The sequence below is a fragment of the Mustela lutreola genome, chromosome 1 (genome assembly GCF_030435805.1).
Source record: "Mustela lutreola isolate mMusLut2 chromosome 1, mMusLut2.pri, whole genome shotgun sequence".
NCBI lineage: Eukaryota > Metazoa > Chordata > Mammalia > Carnivora > Mustelidae > Mustela > Mustela lutreola.
Window position 1 is genome coordinate 249,877,552 of NC_081290.1, and position 22,157 is coordinate 249,899,708.

The 22,157-nt window shown below is 44.6% G+C and overlaps 1 protein-coding gene across 2 annotated transcripts in view; it reads left to right on the forward strand.

The window, feature by feature from the left end:
• The window catches only part of NELL1 (neural EGFL like 1), an 847,777-nt gene that overhangs the window by 69,010 nt on the left and 756,610 nt on the right, over window positions 1-22,157 (forward strand). For both annotated transcript variants that reach the window (XM_059138327.1, XM_059138338.1), the window contains exon 3: window positions 6,082-6,232. In XM_059138327.1, the coding sequence (XP_058994310.1) occupies window positions 6,082-6,232 (151 nt within the window). The remainder of the gene's footprint in view (window positions 1-6,081; window positions 6,233-22,157) is intronic.

The window sequence follows — 22,157 nt, forward strand, 5'->3', positions numbered from 1 at the left end:
GCTTGTGATTTCTGCTTCTTTGAAAGCTCCTTGGATCGATAACCTTAGACCTTCTTAAAGAAGGGCTGGAAATGACGGAAAATATGCCGCTTCCTTCTCCCCCTCCCCAGCCGGCGTTGCCCCATGGACAGTGGCGTGTTATGAATTGGCGAACTTTCTCTGTACTCCTCAATGAAAAGCGATTCTATTTCAAATTGACAAGTGTTGCTTGACCTTTGGGGGTCAATCTTACCACGAGCTTACATGGGACTTAGGCTGGAAGGATGTGCCAAGTCTCCATCTGGATTCTGTCATATGTGAGGTTCTCTGTTTAAACATGATGTTATTACTGAGATGTCCCCCAGATTCTCCATCCGTCAAGGCTGAGGCGGGCTGCCCAGGTGTTTCTTTTGGCATGTTTCTGGCTGCTGCTGCTTTTGCCCCTTCTGCTTGTCCATCGGTGGGGAGTTTCCTCTGATACTACGCAGAGTAGCTTCTGTCCTGCTGGACTTCTGGTGAGAGGGATGCTTGCAGAGAAAGAAAAATGCTAAGATAATGGAAGACACATGGGTGTTCACATCTGCACAGCAGTCCCGCAATGAGTGCCCTCTTCTCCCTCTCTCTCCTGCCTGATAAATGCTTATTCTTTTTTTTTTTTTTTTGCCTCTGGTTCAAAGCTCTGTCTTCCACCCTGTCCTCCCCAGCCTCCACTGCCCCCTCCTTCACTGGTGCATTGCCCTTCTCTACCTGTCCTTCCCAGGCGGGATAGGATAGACAGCAGCTATCCTCAAGGGCAGGAACCGTGTTTCCTTGGTGCCCAGCAAGCACAGTGCCTGGCACAGAGGAAACACAGGTATGTTTGACAATGAAAATCCTCATCCTATCATCAGGCAAAAGGGCAATGAAGCTGCTTCTGTAATAGGCAGAGAAGAGTCTGTGAATAGCCTCATTTAATTTCTTCAATCCCCTCCCTTCATCCAGTACTTTTTTTTTTTTTTTTTAACTGATGCTTAATCATCATGTTAGCATTTTTAGTCTTTAAAAATGACTAGGTAGAGCCATTTCATCCTAGGAAAGAAAAAAGCACTTAACCCTTGCTGCTGATTTAGCACTTCTTAACTAGATCACATAAAACCTCTGGACGTTTGGAAGGACAACTTTTTTAATGTAAAATGTTCACTGTAAGTGGTGGTGGTTCCTTCAGAGGTCACAAAACCACTTCACCAACCAAATTCAGATGCTTGAATCATGCGGCTTTTTTTTTTTTTTTTATTAAAGATTTTATTTATTTATTTGACAGAGATCACAAGTAGGCAGAGAGACAGGCAGAGAGAGAGAGAGAGAATGAGAGGTGGAAGCAGGCTCCTCGCTGAGCAGAGAGCCCGATGTGGGGATCAATCCCAGGACCCTGGGATTATGACCTGAGCCGAAAACAAAGGCTTTAACCCACTGAGCAACCCAGGCGCCCCTATCATGCGACTTATTAAATAAATCCACAATGTCCAGGAGGAAGCATGGGAAAGAAATGGAGTAGGATAGGGTCCATGCTATGGAAAGGATGTGCCACCCTACTGGATTCCTGGGTTTTGCATTGTTCATGTGTTCAGTCTTTGCCCCATCAGCTTCTTTGCTGATGCAGAGGTTACATGCACTGGAGCGGGGGTTCTAAGAAGGTGGAGTTCAGCAGATGGGAGGTGCCTGGTGTCAGTGCATTTCCACTCTTGGGGATGGCAAGTACTCCTGGTCCCAGCTGCAGGTGCGCGTCAGTCTGGTGAGTCGTGATGGGTTTGGTTAGCATTTCTCAGGCAGAGTACACGTAGGGCCAGAATGGGAATGGAATGAGTATCCAAGATAGTTATCCGATTTAGGGATGATCTAGCTGTCATTTTGAAGGTGTTGTGATTTGTACATTATGACTTGGTTCTTCCACCCCATTCCTTTCCTCGGTAACATGCTCATTCAGTCCTTTTTATCTGTGTTGAACACATTTAGGTTTCATTTACTGGATCTATGTAAAAAAACACGTTTTACAGGTTTCTAACTTGCTATCTATATTTAACACTTCCTATGAGCTCTATTCATCCTGCTTGTTTCTCTTGTTCTCTCTAGCAGAATTGAATATTCTCCAATAATATAGAAAGCACATCATAATGGTTGCATACGGCAGTACAATACTTACTATAGATTCTCATTAATTGGCTTTCATAGGTAGCTCGTTTAACTCCCGGAAAGAGAAAAGTAGGTGGACCATCACTGGTTCCAGCAATTGATAACTTTACATTTATGTTGATTTGGAAAATCAGCAGAAGAGAATTGTAGAATTGAGGTGTTTCATAGGTAGAAAATACCTTCAGTCCTGCCCTTTGCTAGGTGGCTAGCAGCAGGGTATGGTGATAAACAGAAATGAGTCCTGGAGAGAACTTGAGCCCCATAATCTCCAGTCATGTCTAGTTTCAGATGTGGAGTGTGAGGCTCAGAGAGGTAAAGTGTCTTATCCAAGATCACACAGCTAGTTATCTGTCAAACTTGGTAGTCTTCAGTCCCTTGAAACCTGGTTCACTGTTCTTGCCTCTATGTTTTAAGAAGTGAAATTAATTTCTGGTGTTCTTTTGGCAGCTGAGTTATGGTAAGCATTTACTTGAAAGAGCTTTTCTGAAAATGAGAATGCTCATAAAGTCTCCCATGTTTGAAAATAGATGTTTTTTACGTTTCACTCTGGTGAGTGCTAATGGGGGTCTCTTTATTTCAATGTGTCAGTTATTCACAAAGAGAAATGAGAAGTCGGCAGAAGAAATGCGCAGTTTTGTAGAGGGGTGGGGTGATTAGTAGTGTGGTTGTATTGGATTAGACTGTTAGATGGGGTGTCCTATAAACAGGAGGGGCTGAATTGGCCCTGAACATGCTTTTCTTTAAACTTAAAACCACGGACATGTGACATGTAACCATTTATTTTCTCCTTTTCTGAAAGGTATCCTATTCTTTTCTGACCGTAATCTTGGTGGTTCTTTGAAATAACAGCATACATGATAAAAGTAAATGGAAAATAAATCCAGGTGTCTTTATTGGATGCCTGTTTAATACCAGGCATTGAGAACTGTGGATACAACGTGAATGAATAAATCTGCCTGTCCTTATGGAGCTTGTAGTCTAGAGGGGAAAGAAAGGAAATACAGTAAAAAAAAAAACAGAACAAACATGAAATGAGTAATACAAAGAAAGAGTACAGTAATTGAGTGGAATGGAGAAAATAACCAGAGTGGTGTATTCAGTGTTTCTGGAGAGCCTGCTTTGGAGGGAGTGACCAGGAGTTGCATTTGCCATTGGAGCTGATGGAGCCAGGCATGGGGAGGGTGGGGGAAGAGCTCTGTGGGACAAGGGAAGAGTAGTACAAAGTCCCTGAGGCAGGAGTGGGCTTGGGTGTGGAAGAAGAGTATGGAATTGGGAGACATAGGCAAGTCATTTGGTATGTGACCTTGTGGGCCATGCTAAAAAGCCTGGATTTTTGTCCTGGGAGGACTGGGAAGCCATGGAGGGTTTTTAGCAAGAGAATGCAAGGATGCTGATTTAGGTGTTAAAATGATCTCTTGGACTGCCGTGGAGAATGGAGAAAGCAAGGCAGTATGGAAGCAGGGAGACCAGTTAGGCTGTTGGAGGTGCCCCAGTGAGAGGTGCAGCTTGGAGAGGAGTTTGAGTGGAGTTGGGGGGAAGCGGACAGATTTCTAGACCCGGGCATCCTCATGATTTGCTCTTGGATTGGATGTGGAGAGTAGAAGAAAAAGAGGGTTGAAGGACAACTTCTGGTCTTTTTGGTTTGACCTGGGTGCTGCCATTTACTAAGATTGTGAGCTCCAGGGGAAAATCGAGGGCTGGGCAGAGGGGAGGACAAGGGTTTTGTCCTCAGCATATACAATGTGAAATATTTACTAGACCTTCATGTGGAAGTAGTAAGGATATTGAACGTGTCTGTTGAAGAAGAGACTGGGTAGGGATGCCTGGGTGGCTCAGTGGGTTAAGCCTCTGCCTTCGGCTCAGGTTGTGATCTCGGGGTCCTGGGATCGAGCCCCGCATCGGGCTCTCTGCTCAGCAGGGAAACTGCTCCCCCTCTCCCCTCGCCTGCCTCTCTGCCTGCTTGTGATCTCTCTCTCTGTCAAATAAACAAATAAGTAAATATCTTTAAAAAAAAAAAAAAGAAGAGATTGGGGGTGGTAGATATATACTTGAGTGTCATTGGTCATGGAGCTGGAGTGATATCAAGAGAATGGAGTGAGAGGTGAGGACAGTCATCACTGATGTGCCTGCTGGAGGAAAGAGCTCTGAATATCGTGGCTGACTGGTCCTTGTCCCTTCGCATTGGGCTCCTGCTTTAGGACCTCTGATGAGCTCTCTGGGCCAACACTGCCCATCAGTTAATTCCTAATAGACAAATAAAGAAGGAAACAGCAAAAAGGGCAAAAGTAAACATGTAAATCTCAAGAGCCACGCACACGTGTATGTGTCCATGGCACTAAATTTTAGGTGGAATTTATTAGGACTTGTACCCAGCAGTATAAAAATGTTAATAAACATTTGCTAATGATCTCTAGTTGACAAAGCGATTACTTCATACATTTAATAGATCTTGAATATTGTCCTGCAAAGTCTTTGGCTGGGATTTTGTAGAAGATGTTAAAGCATTCCCTGAGTGGCACTTAGCTCCACCCTTGACAAAAACTAAAAGCCTGCCACTTAACACTGAAGTGATGAAGGCCTTTCTTTGGGTAGAAAATCAAATGTCTTAGGTGGGTTTTCTGTGAGTAGGTCCTCCACCTGGGTTAGGTGCCTCCAAGATAGAGGACAAACGTCGCTCCCTGCCTCGCATAGCCTAGACTTCTACAGATGGAAGATGGTCTTTCCAACAGTAGCTCGAGGGATTACCCGAGGATGGAGAGGCCTTGAGAAATCCCCTGGTTCCCCTCTCCTCCTCTACCCCACCCCCATTTTGGAGATGAGAAGACTGAGGCCCAAGGTCAAGAACTTGAGGATTGTTTTACCATTAGAAACCACTCTTCAGGATGAGGTTCTTCAAGGTCCCTATAGTCTGTGATGTTGCTTGGGCCACAGATATTTTGAGGGTCTTGGTTATTTCTCCAGGAGTTTAAAAAACAAAGTATTTCTGCAGAGGATGGATGGGGTCAGGGCATGGGAGGAGGAACCAAACATTCCTTTGGTATTCATTTGTCATCCTCTGAAGTTATAATTCTGCTCTGTTGGTGGTGAGTTTCTGATTTGAGGGGGTGAGTTGTGCGATAGCGAGAACACCTAGTTTATCATGATTGGGGCATGGAGGGGGAGGGTCGGAGTATGAAATGATGAATGTCTCATTAGGCAGAACTTGAAGAAAGCGATTCCTGGCCAGGAGCACGATTAGTTGGACTCCCAGTTCTCTAAGCCTGCTGAATTGACCTCCGCTTTAATATTTCAGGAGTGGAGTCATCCACTCCATGTTTACAGAGAAATCCCAGGCACCTTTAAAGATCACAGATTGTTTAATCAAAAGTGGAATTGTCTGACATTATCAACACTAGTCAGTCTCTGCTGGGTCCAAAGCAAGGACAGGTTTCTCTCTACGCCTCATGAAGAGAGACCGAGTCAATGGGGAAAAGTCCTGCTGGGGCCTGCTGAGTGGAATTTAGGACCTGCTTTAAACACTGGATTCTCTGAATTGAGGATCCATTTATCCGATGGTCTCTCAGCTTTTTTACAGCAACTTCATCTGCTTGTAGTCGGCCACCTTGCTCAGTGTCCCATCACAATTTCTGTCAGAAGATCACTGGCTGGCCCACGATGAACTTGTCCAGGTGACAAGTGGATACAGTGACGGAAGTGGCATTTCCGGTTTCTGTGTTGAATGGGTGCTGCCGGATGAAGGGGTGGGTGGTGCCTGAAAGCAGGGTATCAGTGGGGGAGGGGGGCGAGGGGCATGAGAAATGGAACCAGGATCCTCTGGACATTTCTAATTGTGTCTTTTCTCTTTCTTCCTTACCCTCTCCTTCGTTCTGTGTCCTTTTCCTCCTCCTTGTTCTCTGTCCCCCTGTGTTTCTGCATTTCCTTCTTGACTCCTAGATACAGACAGAGAGATCCATGCGGCCCCTCATGTGAGTGAGAAATTAATCCAGCTGTTCCGGAACAAGAGCGACTTCACCTTTTTGGCCACCGTGCAGCAGAAGCCATCGACTTCAGGAGTGATCCTCTCCATACGAGAGCTGGAACACAGGTAAGCTGTACTTTCGAAAGTGTACTTAGAATTAATGGGCTATAAAAATGCCTTGGAATTGGAAGGTTGTATCTCTAAGAGGGCATGTAGCTAGCTGAGACCTTGTTGCTGTTGAACACACTGATGAATTTTCTTTGCATTAAGAACTTACTTTGGGGGGTGCCTGGGCAGCTCAGTGGGTTAAGCCTCTGCCTTTGGCTCAGGTCATGATCTCAGGGTTCTGGGATCGAGCCCTGCATGGGGCTCTCTGCTTATCAGGGAGCCTGCTTCCTCCTCTCTCTCTGCCTGCCTCTCTGCCTACTTGTAATCTCTGTGATCTTTGTAATCTGTGATCTTTGGGAAGCAAGAGGTGTGTGGGGTCAGTCATTGGCACATTGTGTTTGGGGAGGGGGCTGCAGAGCTCGGGGAGGGCAGGGAGGAGCAGTACTATAGACATGGGCACCTCTATAGCCACTAGAGAGAACCGAAGTGTCTGGGAGTTCACCGATTCCCCCAGGCAGCCTGTAGTCAGTGATTGACAGAATGCAGGAGTTCAGAAGCCTAGTTCCTTTGCCTTGGAGGCCTTAAAGCCAGACTGGCTCTGCATCTTGATTAATTCCTCAGTGGTACCTGGGATTAGACTGAGGCTTCCAGGTCCTGCTACTCTCCCTGCCCCCACCCCCCAACACTTCTTAGGAAATCACTTGTTCTCAGGTTCATGTGTCAGTCTGCTTCTGGGAAACCTGAATTCAGGTAAACCTATTCAGGTGGACCTGTCAAGAGCAGAGCTCTGTAAAGGCAGTTCGGGATGCTAGGTCAGTGGTTAGGGAAGAGCGCACAGAGGGGCAACTCTGGAAGGGCCAGAATTCTGGCAGGTCAGAAAGTCTTGAGGTACTGAGCAGGAACAGGGTGGGCAGTCAGAAGAGAAATGCAGGAAAATGTAATTTTGGGGGTGGAATGGAGAGGTGCAGAAAACAGACTAATGAGGCTGGTGCATAGGCTCTCCATGCGCCTCTTTCCAGAGGTGAGGATCCAGTGTCCTTGTTTCAATGGTTAAACTTGATCTCTGCCTCAAAGGGATGTGACGGACCCCAATCCTTATATAGGGATGTTGTCAGCATCAGAATTTGGCTGTTTCTGAGTCAGCCAGAGAAAGTGAGGTGGCACGTGTTGGGGAGCTGGTACAGGTCAGAGGCCAAGTGTTCTTTAGACGCGGAGAAGGCATAGGGGTCCTTGTTACTCCAACATGGAGGTGTCCAGCCAGTCTCTGCTTCACAGACCTGGAAGGGTCATGTACTTGCCAACCCCCTGCACCCCCTCCTCCCGGAGCAGCATGGAGGGGTTGGGTGTGAGGGTGGCCTCAGTAGGAGGGCCATACAAGAGTCCAAGGATGGAACGTAGAGGGTCTTGAATCTCCATGAAAGCGGGGGGTGGGGGGGTGGGGGACCCAGGGCGGGTGAGAAGTGAGCGGAATAGCAACTGTTGTAGTAGAGAGAGCACTGACTGCAGAGCCAGCCTGATGGGGCCTGGAGTTCTAGGTCTCGCTCTGCTGCACCAGTGAAGGTCTCAGAACTCCCTTTCCTTGGGGATGAAGGGCGGTGGCCATCTACTTGGCAGGGTTGCTTGTGACGGTGGAAGAGGATAGGGCCTGCAAAGTGGACTGCCCTTAAATATACATTTCTTCTGGTCTAAGTATAAATCTTAAAGCTACTACCTGGCTTTCTCTTTTGGATTTTTTTTTTTTTTTTAAACCCAACTCCTTTTAAGAAAGGTTTAAAAAACAATTTGTGTGGCCACACGGTCATCTGATGCCACCTTCCCTTCCCTTGCAGGTTTCTAAAGCAACCTGGGGGTCCTTGAATGGAGAATCATCTCAGCATTTTTCATTGTAATAGGAAAACCTCATCTTGATTGAAAAAATAATAAACATAAGGAAATGGAGAATTCCCCTCCCCCTTGGAGTTCTGTGGTGCCTTCCTCCATGTTTGTTTGCTCTAATCAAGACTTGGAATTGCCAGAGTCTGTCATGCACTGGCTATGATCAGAGAGACTACCTGGTTTCCACACTAAAGCAGATGTTCACCTAGTTAAGGAGACCTGGCATGTAAGAGGGATATATGATTGTGTATTTTTAGGAATTCAGCTATTACAGTCCAGCAGTGTTCCTATCTGTAATAGAGAATCTTCCATCACTTCTCAGATTTCTTCCCAGGACAATGTCTAGAGGAGCAGATTGTCTTGGAGACATTGATCATGGACCTCCAACCAGATATAGAAGATGACCAAGGATTTGAGGCTTTTGATTCAGTAGTGGAGGATTTAGGGACAGGATAGGTTAGATGGAGAAATTGGAATCTGTCAGGGATCTAACAGCCTGCCTAGAAGGTGAGACTCCACAGTTCTTTTCATGGTTCTTTGCCATATGATCTTCTTTGTATCACTCATGATCCAAGTGAATTAAAAATGTATCTGCCACAATTGGGATATTGGGTTTCCCAATATGGGAAAGTGGGCACTTGGGTTTCCAGATAATTTTGAAAATGTTTCTATTACACTATTTTTCAGTATATTCAGAGTTGTGAATTCAACATAGTCCTCCACAGGTTTCCATTACCTCCCAGAGAAATACCACACCCTTAAAGGTGCCCCTTAACCATCTCCCCATAGCACCCCAGCTTTAGGTGACCACTCATGTCTTTTCTGGCTTTATGGATTTGCCTGAACCACCCAGACGCCCCTACTATTTCAATTCTTAATGAGTTAATAAGTATGTCATATGTTTAGTGTCCAGCATTTAGGACAGTGCCTTTTATCAGTGCTTAAAGTAAAACTAGTTGCTATTATCAGTATTGCTATTGTTTTTAATATCGTTGTAATACTCCTAAATACAACATTAGTAAGAGAATTCAAGGATTTTCCCCAGGAAGAGTTCAACATTATGTGATTACGTGAATTGCAGATTTCCTCCTTTTCATCTCTCATCTCAAAAAGATACCAAGAAAGAAAATGTAACCACTATTCTTTTTTTTTTTTTTTTTTTGGTCTTTCAGTGTATCAGAAAAAAAGCTAAATTTCCTTCACATAAGGACAACATACATACATATTTATATGTAAGACAGATTGATAGATAGAAACGACCAGACATATCAAACAGATTTAGGAACACACTGAAGACTGGATTGGCTGCCGTCTTCCTGTCTTTTGTAAGGAACTTTAATCTGTTTTTTTATTCCTCGCTATTATGGAGATTCTAGACAATGGAAGACAAAAATGGAATAGCTGTTTAAAATAGAAGAAACATTTTCAAAATTCAAAATGGTGTAACTTCAATTAAGGAGGATCATCAAAAAAAGAATATACAACTCAAATGCCAGGGACCGAGTATACAATGGGCAAATGTTGGCTTGGGGTGGGGGAAGGCTCTCCACACAGCTTAAAAGTCCAGATACCGAAACCAGACAAAGGTATCAACCACAGACTAGTAGCTCTTCTGCATATTGATGTTAGAGTTCTCAATAATATACTACCAAGTCCAGGAATCTATAAAAGGGATTATACAACATGATTAAGTGTGGTTTATCCCAGAAATGCAATCTTGGTCCAACATCCAAAATTTAATTAATATAATACACCACACATCAATAACAGAATAAAAACATGGTCATCTCCACATATGCAGAAACAGCACTTGGGGAGCGGAGCAAAAAAAAAAAAAAAAAAAAAGATACCCTTTCAAGATAAAAACCAACACACATCGTACGCACAGACTCCGCAAACCAGTAACGGAAAGCAACTTCCACCTGGCTAAGAACATCTAACACAAGCTACCATCACACTCCGTGGTGACGAGCAAAGCGGTCCTCCTTCAGAGCAGGCACAAGACTACTTGTTCTCACCACTTCCATTCAACACTGCTCTGGAAATTCTAGCCAGGCCAGTTAGGCAAGAAAATAAGGCAACCAGGTAGAGCTAATTTTCTTTCTGTCCTATCTGCAAATAACAAGATCTGGTATGTATGAAGAGCGCTTCACTAAGAAACTAATGAGGTCGGCAAGTCTGCATCATACAAGGTCCAACGAAACGTCAGGTACATTTCTGTAAAGTAGCAATGAGCAAACAAAGTGAGATTATGAAAACAATTCCCTTTATCATCTGATGCCACTATACTTTAAAAAGCAAAAGTCATGCAAATGCTGTACTCTGAAACTATAAAACACTGTTTAAAATTAAAGAGAATATAAAAGGGAAAGAAATTTCATGTCAATGGATACTACCACCAAATGGCAATACTCCCTAAAAGAACCCTACAGATTCAACGTAATCCCTTCGAAAAATCCAGCTGACATCTTTACAGACATTAAAAAGCTGGCCTAGGGGCACCTGAGTGGCTCAGTGGGTTAAAGCCTTTGCCTTTGGCTCAGGTTGTAATCTCGCGGTCCTGGGATCGAGCCCTACATTGGGCTCTCTGCTCAGCGGGGAGCCTGCTTCCCTTCTCTCTCTGCCTGCCTCTCTGCCTACTTGTGATCTCTCTCTGTCAAATAAATAAATAAATAAATAAATAAATAAAATCTTAAAAAAAAAAAAAAGAATTGAAATAATAGGGGGGCGCCTGGGTGGCTCCGATTTGTTAAAAAAAAAAAATCTTTTTTTTAAGATTCTTTTTAAAAAATCTTTAAAAAAGGATTTTTTTTAAGATTTAAAAAAAAAATTTAAATAGTATTTTTTTCTGTGTGAGCTAATTGGAGGCTTTGTGAAATACTCTCTGGACTTGAAATATATAGGTAATTCGTCTATCATAAATATTTCTGGTAGAGTCAGCCTGAAAATGATATGAGCTGATACTTGTATTTGGGAAGGCTGAGAAATCTTTCATGACTAAAATGTTCATTTTCCACTTTTTACGGTATTAGATAATTTTAAACTTTGTCAACTTATGTTTTGTCAAAAATCCTTTCACTGAGCCCTGTTTTCTGGGGGCAGAGGGTTGGACAGTCTGTTCTATGTTTTTATATATGTGGTTATATCTTTAATTCATAATGTGAAATACAAGTATTTCCTTCTTGGCCAGGTTTATCAGGGGACTGTATAATTTATTGGCTTTTTAAATGAAACCATTCTTTGTTTTATTGGTCAAATCTGTTTTTCATTTTAAATTCATTGATTTCTGCTTTTTTACCTCCTTTTTGATTACTCTGTTTATTTTTAGTAGCTTCTTAGATGTTTTCAGTGTTTAGCAAGATCACTGAAGGCTTCATATTTTCTTGTGTATTGTTTCAAATACAGGTCACTGCTATCATTCTGTACCTCTCTGTACTTTCCTGCAGTTGTTAATTTTAGTTTGACTTCCTCCTTGATCCAAGTTGGGATGTTTAGGTTTTCAATCACTTTGAAAATTTTAATGTGTGACTTCTGGGTTTTTCTGAAGAAAACCCAGAAAAATAAGTGGGGAGAAATTTTAGACTTTGGAGATTGCTGAATTTTTTTTTCTGGTGACCTTACACATGTTAAATATTGGTGGCACATTTAAATGGATGAGTAGCTCTTGTGTATGTAGCTACAGACAGATACAGATTTCCCTTTTATATTCTCTTTAATTTTAAACAGTGTTTTATAGTTTCAGAGTAACAGTTGTGTTACTCAATTTCTGTGTGCACTTATCTGCTGGAACTGTGTGACCTGAGAGAGGTAGACTCCAACTTCTAGGATTAGATTTTTGTTCTATTCTCCTGGGGTAGGTTGAAGGGTCAGATCTGGAAGGGTCATGTGTGACATGTACCACATTGCATTGGCCAGGACTGGGAAATCGGGTTTAGCATTGTGGCAAAGAAGCGAGAACATGGGCATTGGAGTAGCTATGCAGTCTTGCTCTCAATTGTTGGGGATGTTTCCAGTGCAGTCTGTGCCCAAATTAGGAAAGTAGCCTAGTTGAGAGACTGTCACAGGGTTTTCTTGAATATGAAGTACTCTTACATAAATAGTATGCACTTAGCAAGTCTAGAATGCTCCAAAGATTCATTTTCTCTCTCCCTGGTCAGGGATGCTCAGAAATTTCATGGACAGTTTCAAAGGTTCACATGGAATCTATTATCCCAGGCACAGAGACTGCCTGGGATATGTTGCATCTTGCATAAGACGGTGAAAAGGGTGAAGGTGTTGGTATCTGGAAACTGAAATGAATAGTACCTTAGGATTTTTGTGATGATTAGAGCTATTTATAAAACCCCTAGCTTAGTTCTGAGTACCTAAGAGAAAAAGTGGAGTTTTGATACCGTGGGGAAAACAGGATGCAGAGGGAGGCCAGATAAGCATATAGTTCCTTTTCTTCAGTTCAGTGGTTAAAGGAAGATAATGTCTATCACCCAGACTTTTCTGATAGCCTTCAGTTTCCAGTCAAAGTTCCCTTCGCTGATGGAGCACAGTGGAGGAACAGCATACTGGATCTGAACACTGTCCCCAGCCATCTTGAGCTCCATGGGAAGTGATCATCCAGTTGTTTTTTCCAAAACCATTGGGCAGAAAAACTGCATTTACTGTTCTGGGAGTCAGTTTCCAGTTTCTACTAGGCTTCTGGCTACTCTCAGGCAAGGCCATTATTGATTTAATGGTGGAAGAGTTCTTTTAATGGCTGAATAGTTTTCTTAGCCAAAGGCAGCCATCTCTCTCACCTGGTGGGGATCCAGCAGCCAGAGGTGGATCATTGGGGGGAAGTTGTGATGCCTTTAAACCAGGAGTGAACTTCTTGGCCCACCAATATGTGGAAACTCCCTAGGTAACTGAGTCAGGTGAGTTCCCATGAAGATCTTAAGTGAGGAGATAATGAAATGGAAAACTCACGTATAGGGAGGACTGATGAAAATGTATCTGCAGGTAGCAGTTGAAGTATAATCTTATGTAATGGGCACTCTGTTATTCTAGATTTGTAATTTGTGATTTGGTGGGGGTGGTTTTGTTTTTGTGTTTTGCAGTTACCGATAGAGCCCTTAGAAAGAGCGACAACTCTTCATATCCATTGCAGATTTGAGGTTTATTTTTCCTGATTTATGTGTGTTAATACAGAGCTGTGCTAAAATGGAAAGCTTAATTAACATAGATTAAATCTAATTGAACGTTCTGCCAGTGTATGCAAATCTGTAAGATTTAATGGCAGATCTTCTGTTTTTCAATTGTATTCCTAAATTACAAATAAAATTTCAGCATCGTTAGACGGCTGAAAGCAAGAGGTCTAAGACAAAGCTTTCTGTGCAACGGTTCTAGGAGAAGATGAGGAGGACATTTCTGGTTTCCTAAGGAAGCCTCTCCCCCTCATCAAAGGAAACCTCGGATTTCAGAAGATACCGTTCTCATTTCCAGAGTTCTTTGCACTTCGATGCCAGGTACACCAGGAATTGAACCTAGGACTCTGAATTCCCAGATGTGTGAGCTGTAGGAGTTAATTTGCCTCCATGTGTGTTCGTGTAAAGTGAAGGTGCCGGTTAGCGTGTCTGGAAACCCTGAGAGGACCAACAGCAGCACTTGAGGGAATGGTTCCTCCTACGTCTCCTGTCAAGACCCTCAACAAATGTCCTTCTGCTTCCTCTCAGGGCTGCTTTCCACATTTATTAGTTCTTCCCCAGATACTACAGAAGGAAAAAGGGTGTATGGGGACCTTCTCACCATTTGAAATAGTGATGAGGTTTTCACATCAAGAGATTGTTGTAAACTAAAATAATGGGTTCTCCTAACAGAATATATTCTGTAATTTCTAAGCGGGCTTACCTTTGTAATTATGAATGATTTAAACCAATATTTATTTTGTACTTTCAGATAATTGAGCAGCAGAATGGAAGGTAGGAGGTTGGGGAGAGGAAATTCTTAAGTGTGTTACATGGTTTGGTGAAGCCAGCCCAAGAGAATGTTCTCCTGGGGCAATTAAAAGTATATTTTTCAGGGGTACCTGGGTTGCTCAGTTGGTTAAGTGTCAGACTCTTGGTTTCGTAGGCTCAGGTCATGATCTTAGGGTCATAACATTGAGCCCCTTGTCAGGCTCTGTGCTCAGCGTGGAATCTGCTTCAGAGTCTCTCCCTTTCCCTAAGCCCCTTCCCCCAGGCTTGCTTGGGTTCTCCTTCTAAAACTCTTATAAAAAAAAAAAAAAATCCAGTAATCAAACTTTTTAGGTAAACTTGGATGTTTTAATTCTTTCCTCCAAGAAGATACAGTATAAGGTGTATTTAAAAAGTAGGTGTAGGGGGGTGCCTGGGTGGCTCAGTTGGCTGGGCATCTGCCTTTGGCTTGGGTCATGGTCTCAGGGTCCTGGGATCGAGCCCTGCATCGGGCTCCCTGCTCAGCAAAGAGCCTGCTTCTCCCTCTCTGCCTGCCGCTCTCCTTACCTGTGCGCGTGCTCTCTCTCTCTCTCTGTCTGTCAAATAATAAATAAATAAAATCTTAAAAAAAAAAAAGTAGGTGTAGGGGCACCTGGGTGGCTCAGTGGGTTAGGCCTCTGCCTTTGGCTCAGGTCGTGATCTCAGAGTCCTGGGATCGAGCCCCACATGGAGCCCCACATTGAACCCCGCACTGGGCTCTCTGCTCGGCAGGGAGCCTGCTTCCTGCCCTTCGCCTGCTCGCCTACCTCTCTGCCTACTTGTGATCTCTGTCAAGTAGATAAATAAAATCTTAAAAAATAAATAAATAAAAGTAGGTGTTTTCAGTTATTACGCGGCTTCCGTTTGGGAAGAAGGAGAACAACATTCAACTTTGAATCTTGCCCTAATGTAGATCCAGCCATGCTGCTTTTGAGCTGCAGGTTGGCGACAAGCCTCCATATTCTGAACAAAAATGTTCGAGGCTTTGGATTTAAAACTATGTTCAGGTTGGACTGTAAGCTCCATTTTCCACCTTCAGGAAATAGTGATGGAAACACACGAAATGCTGTGTGGTGCTGCACGCTGGCACACAGTGCGGAGGATCATTAAGCATGAGGACGTGTGGCTAATACTCTGACAGGAGGAATCCAGGATCTTGTCCTTCCCAAAGCTTGAAAAGTCTGCTCACTGAGAGCTCGGTGTAATGGGTAAAATAGAGTAACTAGAAATCTGTCAGAAGACAAGTGGGAGAGGGTTCTGGGTGTGGCATGAGTGAGATGAGAAAGGGCAAGAGATGAGCCCTCTCCTTCGTTAAAAGAACAGGGAAAATGCATTGTTAATGGTGGGTGGGGGGACAGCATAGGTAAGGTGGGCGGGGCAAGGTGTGGAGATAAGGGAACCTGGAGAGTCAGGCAGGAGGAGGGAGGATGGTGAATGGCTTTATGGGCCGTTGAAAGGATTTGGCCTTTCCTAGAGCAACGGGGAGCCGTGGCAGTGACAGAAGTGCAGCTGTGGCACGGCTTGTTTTTGGAGGATCATCCTGGCTGCTTAGCGGAGAATGGTATGGCTCAAAGTTGGTGACCAAAGGCCAGTAGGAGGTTGCTGCAGCCGTGAAGAGCCTCGGTTGTGGCTAAGAGAATGGGTCCTAGATGAGGTCAGATGATGGTGTTGCAGAGGGAAGGAAGTTGATTAAGAGATAATTAAGAGATAGGGTGAACCAGGTCTAGTTCAATATAGAATGGTGGGCGTCGGACAGGGAGGAGTCCGGGGGGGAGGCCATCAGTTCTAGCTCAGGCTACTGGGAGTGATTTGTTCTAAGGTTTGGAAGGTTGGGGGAGGGTAAGTTATCCATGTTCATGTGCCATAGTGTAGTTCCTTAAATTTACTTTGTTTTGGTTTTTAGTTGAATAAAAACCTAGAAAAGCTAAAAAGGGTAATAAAGAATGGGAAGTAGTTTCTGAGAAATGGGGTCACTTGCTTCTGAATGGAGGAGGTTTCTTGGAGGAACCAACTAAAAGCTAAAAGTGTTCATCTAGAGATTCTCCCCAATGCCAGTAGACAAGAAACCTGGAATCTGGGCTTATCCTTTTTACTTTTAAACCTTGCAGGGTTCAGGCACAGCTTCAAGGGAAAGTCTCCAGGCTGCAGTGTGTATTAGCAAGGGGTAATTTGCAGATGGACAAAAATGAGTGGAAGGACCTTATGTCAAGGAAATAAGGTTTTTGAGGAACACACTAATTAAGTAAAATTTAAATCTTTGTCAGAAGAAATGAAACTGTTCAGATGACTTTTGACCTTAATTGAAGACCAGAAGTATCCTAGCAATAGATTATAATGTTTTGGGCAAATTGCTCATGCTTGCATATATGCATATTAGATTTCGGATTGCCTAGTGTCTGAGAAATGGAAAAACAGCAAATGTAGCCATTAACCTTTACTTCTTTAGTAAAAAGTCACAGTTTCATTAATATTTATGCATAAAATCACTTAAGTTCAGTGGAATTTTAGAGAATTGAAATGGTCGTCTTTGACTTTCCTTGGACTTAGTTGTTGTGAAACACTTGAACGTCTGGGTAGTAGGTGTTCATTCATTTGGTTCTGTGGCGGGAAATAGGGGCAGCTAAGCCTTGTCACGGTTGGAAGATTGAACCCTCTGGCTTGCTGAGTTCTGGGTGGAGGGCACTCCAGACCGTCAGTCCATTGACGAGGGTGGTGCCATGGCAGGATTGCTGGGCCTGCGGTCAGAAGACGTGGGCTCAGGTCTCTGCTTTGTCCATGAAAAGCAACAGCCCTCGATCAGTCCTCTCCCTGTACCTCCTCTTGCTTGTCAGATTGGAATTTATCTGTCCTCAATTACTAATGCGTTACATATTAATCTGCAGGCAAGAACATTGGAGTCTGCAGTGGTGAAAAGGACATGCAAGTGACTTGTGTTCAGGGAGTTTGCTTTCTCCTGGGGCAAGTCAGATAAATGTGGACAAAAATGGAACCTAAAGACAAAGGTCAGGGAGGAAAATAGAACAGAGGAGGGATGAGTAACAGGTCTGTGGAGAATAAAGGCTGCCAAAGAAGGTTCCATGAGGTTGGGGCACTTAGACTGGACCTAAAGAAAGAGCCAACTAGGAGGAAATCAGAAAGACGAGTGTCCCACGTAGTGGAGACTCGAAGTGCTGTGGTCCTGTAGCAGGATCCGGCCTGCTATGCTTGGGGGATAGACTGAGGGCTGGTGTGTATGGGACTCTGTAAACTGAGCGCGAGGAGAAGGAGTGGTTGTGGGTGAGCGGAGGCTGGCAGTAATAGCCGTCTTGACAATTTTAGTACGAGAGTGCTTCCAAAATGACCAGGTATGCTATTTATACAGGCCACATAATTTCAGGGCCCAAATCCCTTCTCGAACACCAGCCATAGGCCAAGAAAATTGACCCATTCATGAGAACTGTTTCTTGGAAATCAGAATAACTTCCCAATAATTTGAAACTACAATTACAGAATTTAGTAGAATAAAGGAACTCAACTACTGTGCTTTGTTCAGGTCTGCCCCTTCCTTGACAGCTTTGGTTGCCGATAATCCTGGCCTGGCAGGACAGAACTGGCAGTTGATCGCCTGAAGCATGGCAGTGTCATCTGGAGACCACCAGAACAAGGTTCTTCCAGCCACTGACGGTCTTTCCTGAGAAGTATAGGGTCTCCTCCTAGGACGACAGTGGTGTCTGCAGACGTGGGCAGTGGGGTGTGGGGTATGTAGGAGGAGGATGTTCTTATGAGGGATGTGCAGGCACAGGACAGAAACCGCAAGGGGTCATAGCAGTGACATGGGAAAACTCCCCATGAAAGGTAGCCTGGCAGGACTGGAGCCTAGATTTCATCTTTGAGAAGAAAGGTCCCACAGCAGGCCGAGAGTGGACTTGCACAAATGGTTCATTTGCTTCCCTATGATGACCCCTATGGTATTCTTCCTCTAAAAATGTATTAAAAGTTCCGAATTAGTGGCTGACACTTTGAAATTGGGGTATTTGGCCTGAAAAGTTGAGCTTTCTGGCTTCTCACGGAAAGATAGTGCCTGTCTTCTGTAGGTTGCCAGGCACTAGCTTCCTAATGGTTTCCCTGTGCCTGTGAGGCCATGTGTGGGTTGCTGCTGTTTTTTAAACTTGGACTTAAGAGAGGGATTGATGATTTCAAGGAAATGACTGGAGTCTCAGCCCACCTCAGTCCTGTGAGATGCCCTCCTGGCCCTTGTAGGCACTGGAGATGCTCCCCACTGTAGGAGTTGGGGTGTTGATGAGGCGTTCTAGATGTGGTTGAGGGACCTGCTGAGATCGGGGCTTTAGTGCTGGACGTAGTTGGTGGCTCTGCAGAGGACGCCTTTTTGTGTTGGTATCTTCATCGCAAGAGGAGGCGGCCAGTTCAGGACTTGGGGTTTGCAATGGTGTTCTTCAAATTGATGTAGGAAGAAAGAACTAGGAGGGCAGCGAGCTGGAGCTAGTGGAGAACTCCATGGGTTCCCCACACTACACCTTCCAAGCAGGATTTATTTCAGAAGCTGCTGTAGATTGTGTTCCACAAATTACCACAGATCTTGCATTTTCTGGTGTCCATGGTCACCACATTTTCTTAAGTCCAATTTGGGAACTTTACAGTCTGATGAGGCATTTCTGGCTGACTTTGGGGGTAACTCTTAGTTTGGAAGACAGGGTTTGGTTCTTGAAATCATGGAATCCTTGGGAATTGTTCATGATCCACTGGGAATAGAACAACAAATTCTCCTATGAGAACTTTCTTTGAAAACCCGAACTGAGTAGTTCTTGTTGGTTCAGCGGAATTGGCTTTGTTAAAACGGATCTGCACCGAGTTTAAATGGGACTGTGAAAATCACCCATGCTAGGCCATTTGTTTCCTTTTGTTCTGCCCTGATTTGACTCCACGTACTTGGTTGTCTGAGGAATATGCAATAATTTCTCTCTGGATACTGTACTGTATACTCAGGGCCTTGAGTTGCCTCGATTCAAATGAACAAGAGAAAGGAATGTTTTGTAGCAGTTTCCAGTATTCTTTCTTGAAACAAGTGCATTGGAGTTCCTTTGGTGCTTCTTGTCTTTTGTCTTAGAGAATCTTGGGCTAAACACTGTTGGTCTGATGACCCTTCAGACTGAATTTCCATTTCTCTTGAGACCTAGTGAAGGGGGAGAAACAGATACCTAAAACATGTCATGTGTTTGACCTTCATTGTCTGCTTTTGTCCCTGTCACCACCAAGATGTTCTTTTAATCTCAGAGATCAGGGAACTGCCGTTCAGAGAGGTTGAGAAATTTGTCCAGTGTTATGCTGATATGAAGTAGTAGAACCAGAAAAAAAATTCAAGTGTGAGAATTTAAAATGAGACCCAGACAGTCCTTAAGGATTTTGACCTAGTGTGATTTAAATATAATTTTTCATCTCTTACCTCTGGTACTGCTTCATGGGAGTAATAAGTTTTGGTGAGTCAGATGTGTTGAGTTTGTAATTCCAGCCTGACTCAGGGCACACACCGCTGACTAGCATAGAACTTCTCCCAAATATATTCCAAGGACCATTGGCCTGCACAACTGAAAGGTTTTGTAAAACCAAAGGTATGAGATGAAATAAACTTGCAAAAGAGGACACTCCATCACTTAATTGGAGAATCAGAATATTAGCATATTCAGGGCTCTTTAAAATCATGTAATAAGGTCGTAGGGACTCTATTAGGCACTTCAGAAGTGTCCTTTAATTTTGACAAAATGACAAAATCGGTTCTGTTACCAGTTCATGGATGAGATTGTTGGTTGCTTTGTCAAGGGTCCCCGCGTGGTAAAATGGTGGGGCTGGGAGTCACACCCTGGTGCCTGGTTCCTCAGCACCTTTTCTTACTCAGTGTATTTTGTGGTTCCTTAAACTTGGTTAAGGAACCACGGCATTTCCTCAACTTTGTCCTGGAGTGCTGTGGGGGAGTGTTGAATATGCTTCAAACTAGCCTTCTAACGCTAGGAAATACCGCGAGTATAGCGTTGATCTGAGGCAACCGTGGGCTATCTGCACAGAAGGCAGCAACTTGATGGCCTTGGAGAGTCTGAGAACCCTGAGCATCGTGGGATAGGTCAGTTTGTCTGGACTGGCAGGTCGAGAGATCAAGAGAGGCCTGATGTGGTTGACCCCAGGGCGGGTGCATCGCTGGTCACTGGTGCTTGCACACTGCTCCCTGCGGCTGGCGGTGAGTGCCCGGCTGCTGAAGGCTGCTCTCACAATGCTCTGGAGGGATCCAGGGCCGGGCCAGTCTGGCTGGGGCCCTGAGGGGGGCGCCTGGGACGTGCTCCTCCTGTCAAGTTTAAGAGCCAGAAAGAGAGGAGCATTGTCTGCTTCTGAAGTGTCAGAGGAGACTCGAATCACTCCTGAGCTGTCTAGACCATGAGACACATGACACATAGGCTTTATTGATACCAAATTATCCTCCTTGAAGCCACCGTGGACCCCAGAAATCAGAAATGAGTGGATTGTGTGGAAAAATTCAGGTGCTTCAAACTTGCGGAAAGCCACGAGAATTTAGAGGAATCTTTTCCCACTTCCTTTTAGCAAAGGCTCTAAAACATGGTAAGCACAGCAACTCCAGGGGTTCAAGATCACGTTTCATCTTGTGTACTGTACCCGGAGGATTCTGAGTTATGGACGACAGCTGGATGGTACCTCAGGGATGAAGAACTAATCTACCAGACCCCTTGAGCTCCTTCCTAGAAGACGGTTGAAGCTCTGTAGTGGGTCTTACTGAGGGTGACAGGAGTTGCTCCGTCCATGCAGTAGTCGCGATGGAACAGTACTGAATGCTGTGTTGACAGGCCAAGAATTTTGAGCAAGCTTTTTCGGTAGTGACTCTTGCTGTTCTGGTTTTTTGGAGAGGAGAATGATTGCTTATTATGGAGCCTGGAGAGTAGCAGTGTTTCCGAATCAAGCCTGATGTACAGTAGCCCTGGGTACACGCGGAACTTAGGAGGCTGATGCTTTTGTGAGGAGGTTGGGTAGGCGACGGCCAGTGCTGTGTGCCCAAGTATGCCCGTGGCCAGTTCAGGGTCCATCCTGCTCTCTTCCCTCTCTGAAGAGTTACTAAATGTCTTTTATAAACCTGGTGCTGGGTCATTTGCTGGGGAGGTGGAGATCTGCCTTTAGGGGATATGGGCCTATCGACAATTATAGCACCCACGTGGCTCCTTTCCTCAGCACCGTTCGGTGGCTTCAGGATCTGATCCAAAGGGCTGACCATGGCTGCAAGTGTGTGTGTTTGTGTGTGTGTGTGTGTGTGTGTGTGTATGTGCGAGCACGTGCGTGCGTGCGCACACTCTGTCCCCTGCTTGCCCCTCCTGCATGGTCACTCAGGCACAGCAGTCTCCCGGAGGTTTCGCAAACCTGTCCAGCTCCTTATGGCCTTTGTCCCAAGGCTTTCATGCAACATTTCCTTGTCCAAGAACACCCTTCTTCTGCAGGCTTCAGTCCTTGCTTGGTTCACTCGTCCTTTCCTGTGTTGACTTACATCTTGTCTCTCAAGGCGCCTCTGATGTCCCTATCAAGAACCACCCGTCCCTCCCCTGCTCTGTCACTGCCACCCTGCGGTATGTTTCTATAAACTTAAGCAGTTTGTTTATTTAAGCAGTGTTTATTTGTGTCCCCCTCCCCCCCCCCCCATCTTAGATAAGCAAATCAGGTGCAGAACCTATGTACTTCTTTGCTACATTAAGCACCTTAATGACTCCTGGCACCAACCAAAGTTTCTTGAATGAATGGCGTGGGGGTGGGGAATTCCTGTGGTAACACCGGTATGAAAACTGCTGACTCTTGTAGGGAGAAGTCAGGAAGCTTTCTAGAGAAGGAGGCATTTGACCTGGGACTGGAAGACGGAGTTTGCCGGGCCAAGGGTGCTTGTATTGGGAAGGGAGGGAGGGTATTTCTGGTCATGATGGAAGAGGCGTGGTGTCTTACTCCTTCCACTCTGCTGCCCCCTCTGGCTGCCGATAGCCTATGTATGACTAGTATCCTTGCTTAGAGTTTACTCTGGAGCATCTTGTCCTCACGTCTCTCCTACCACAGTAAGATGAACTTTAGCGTGA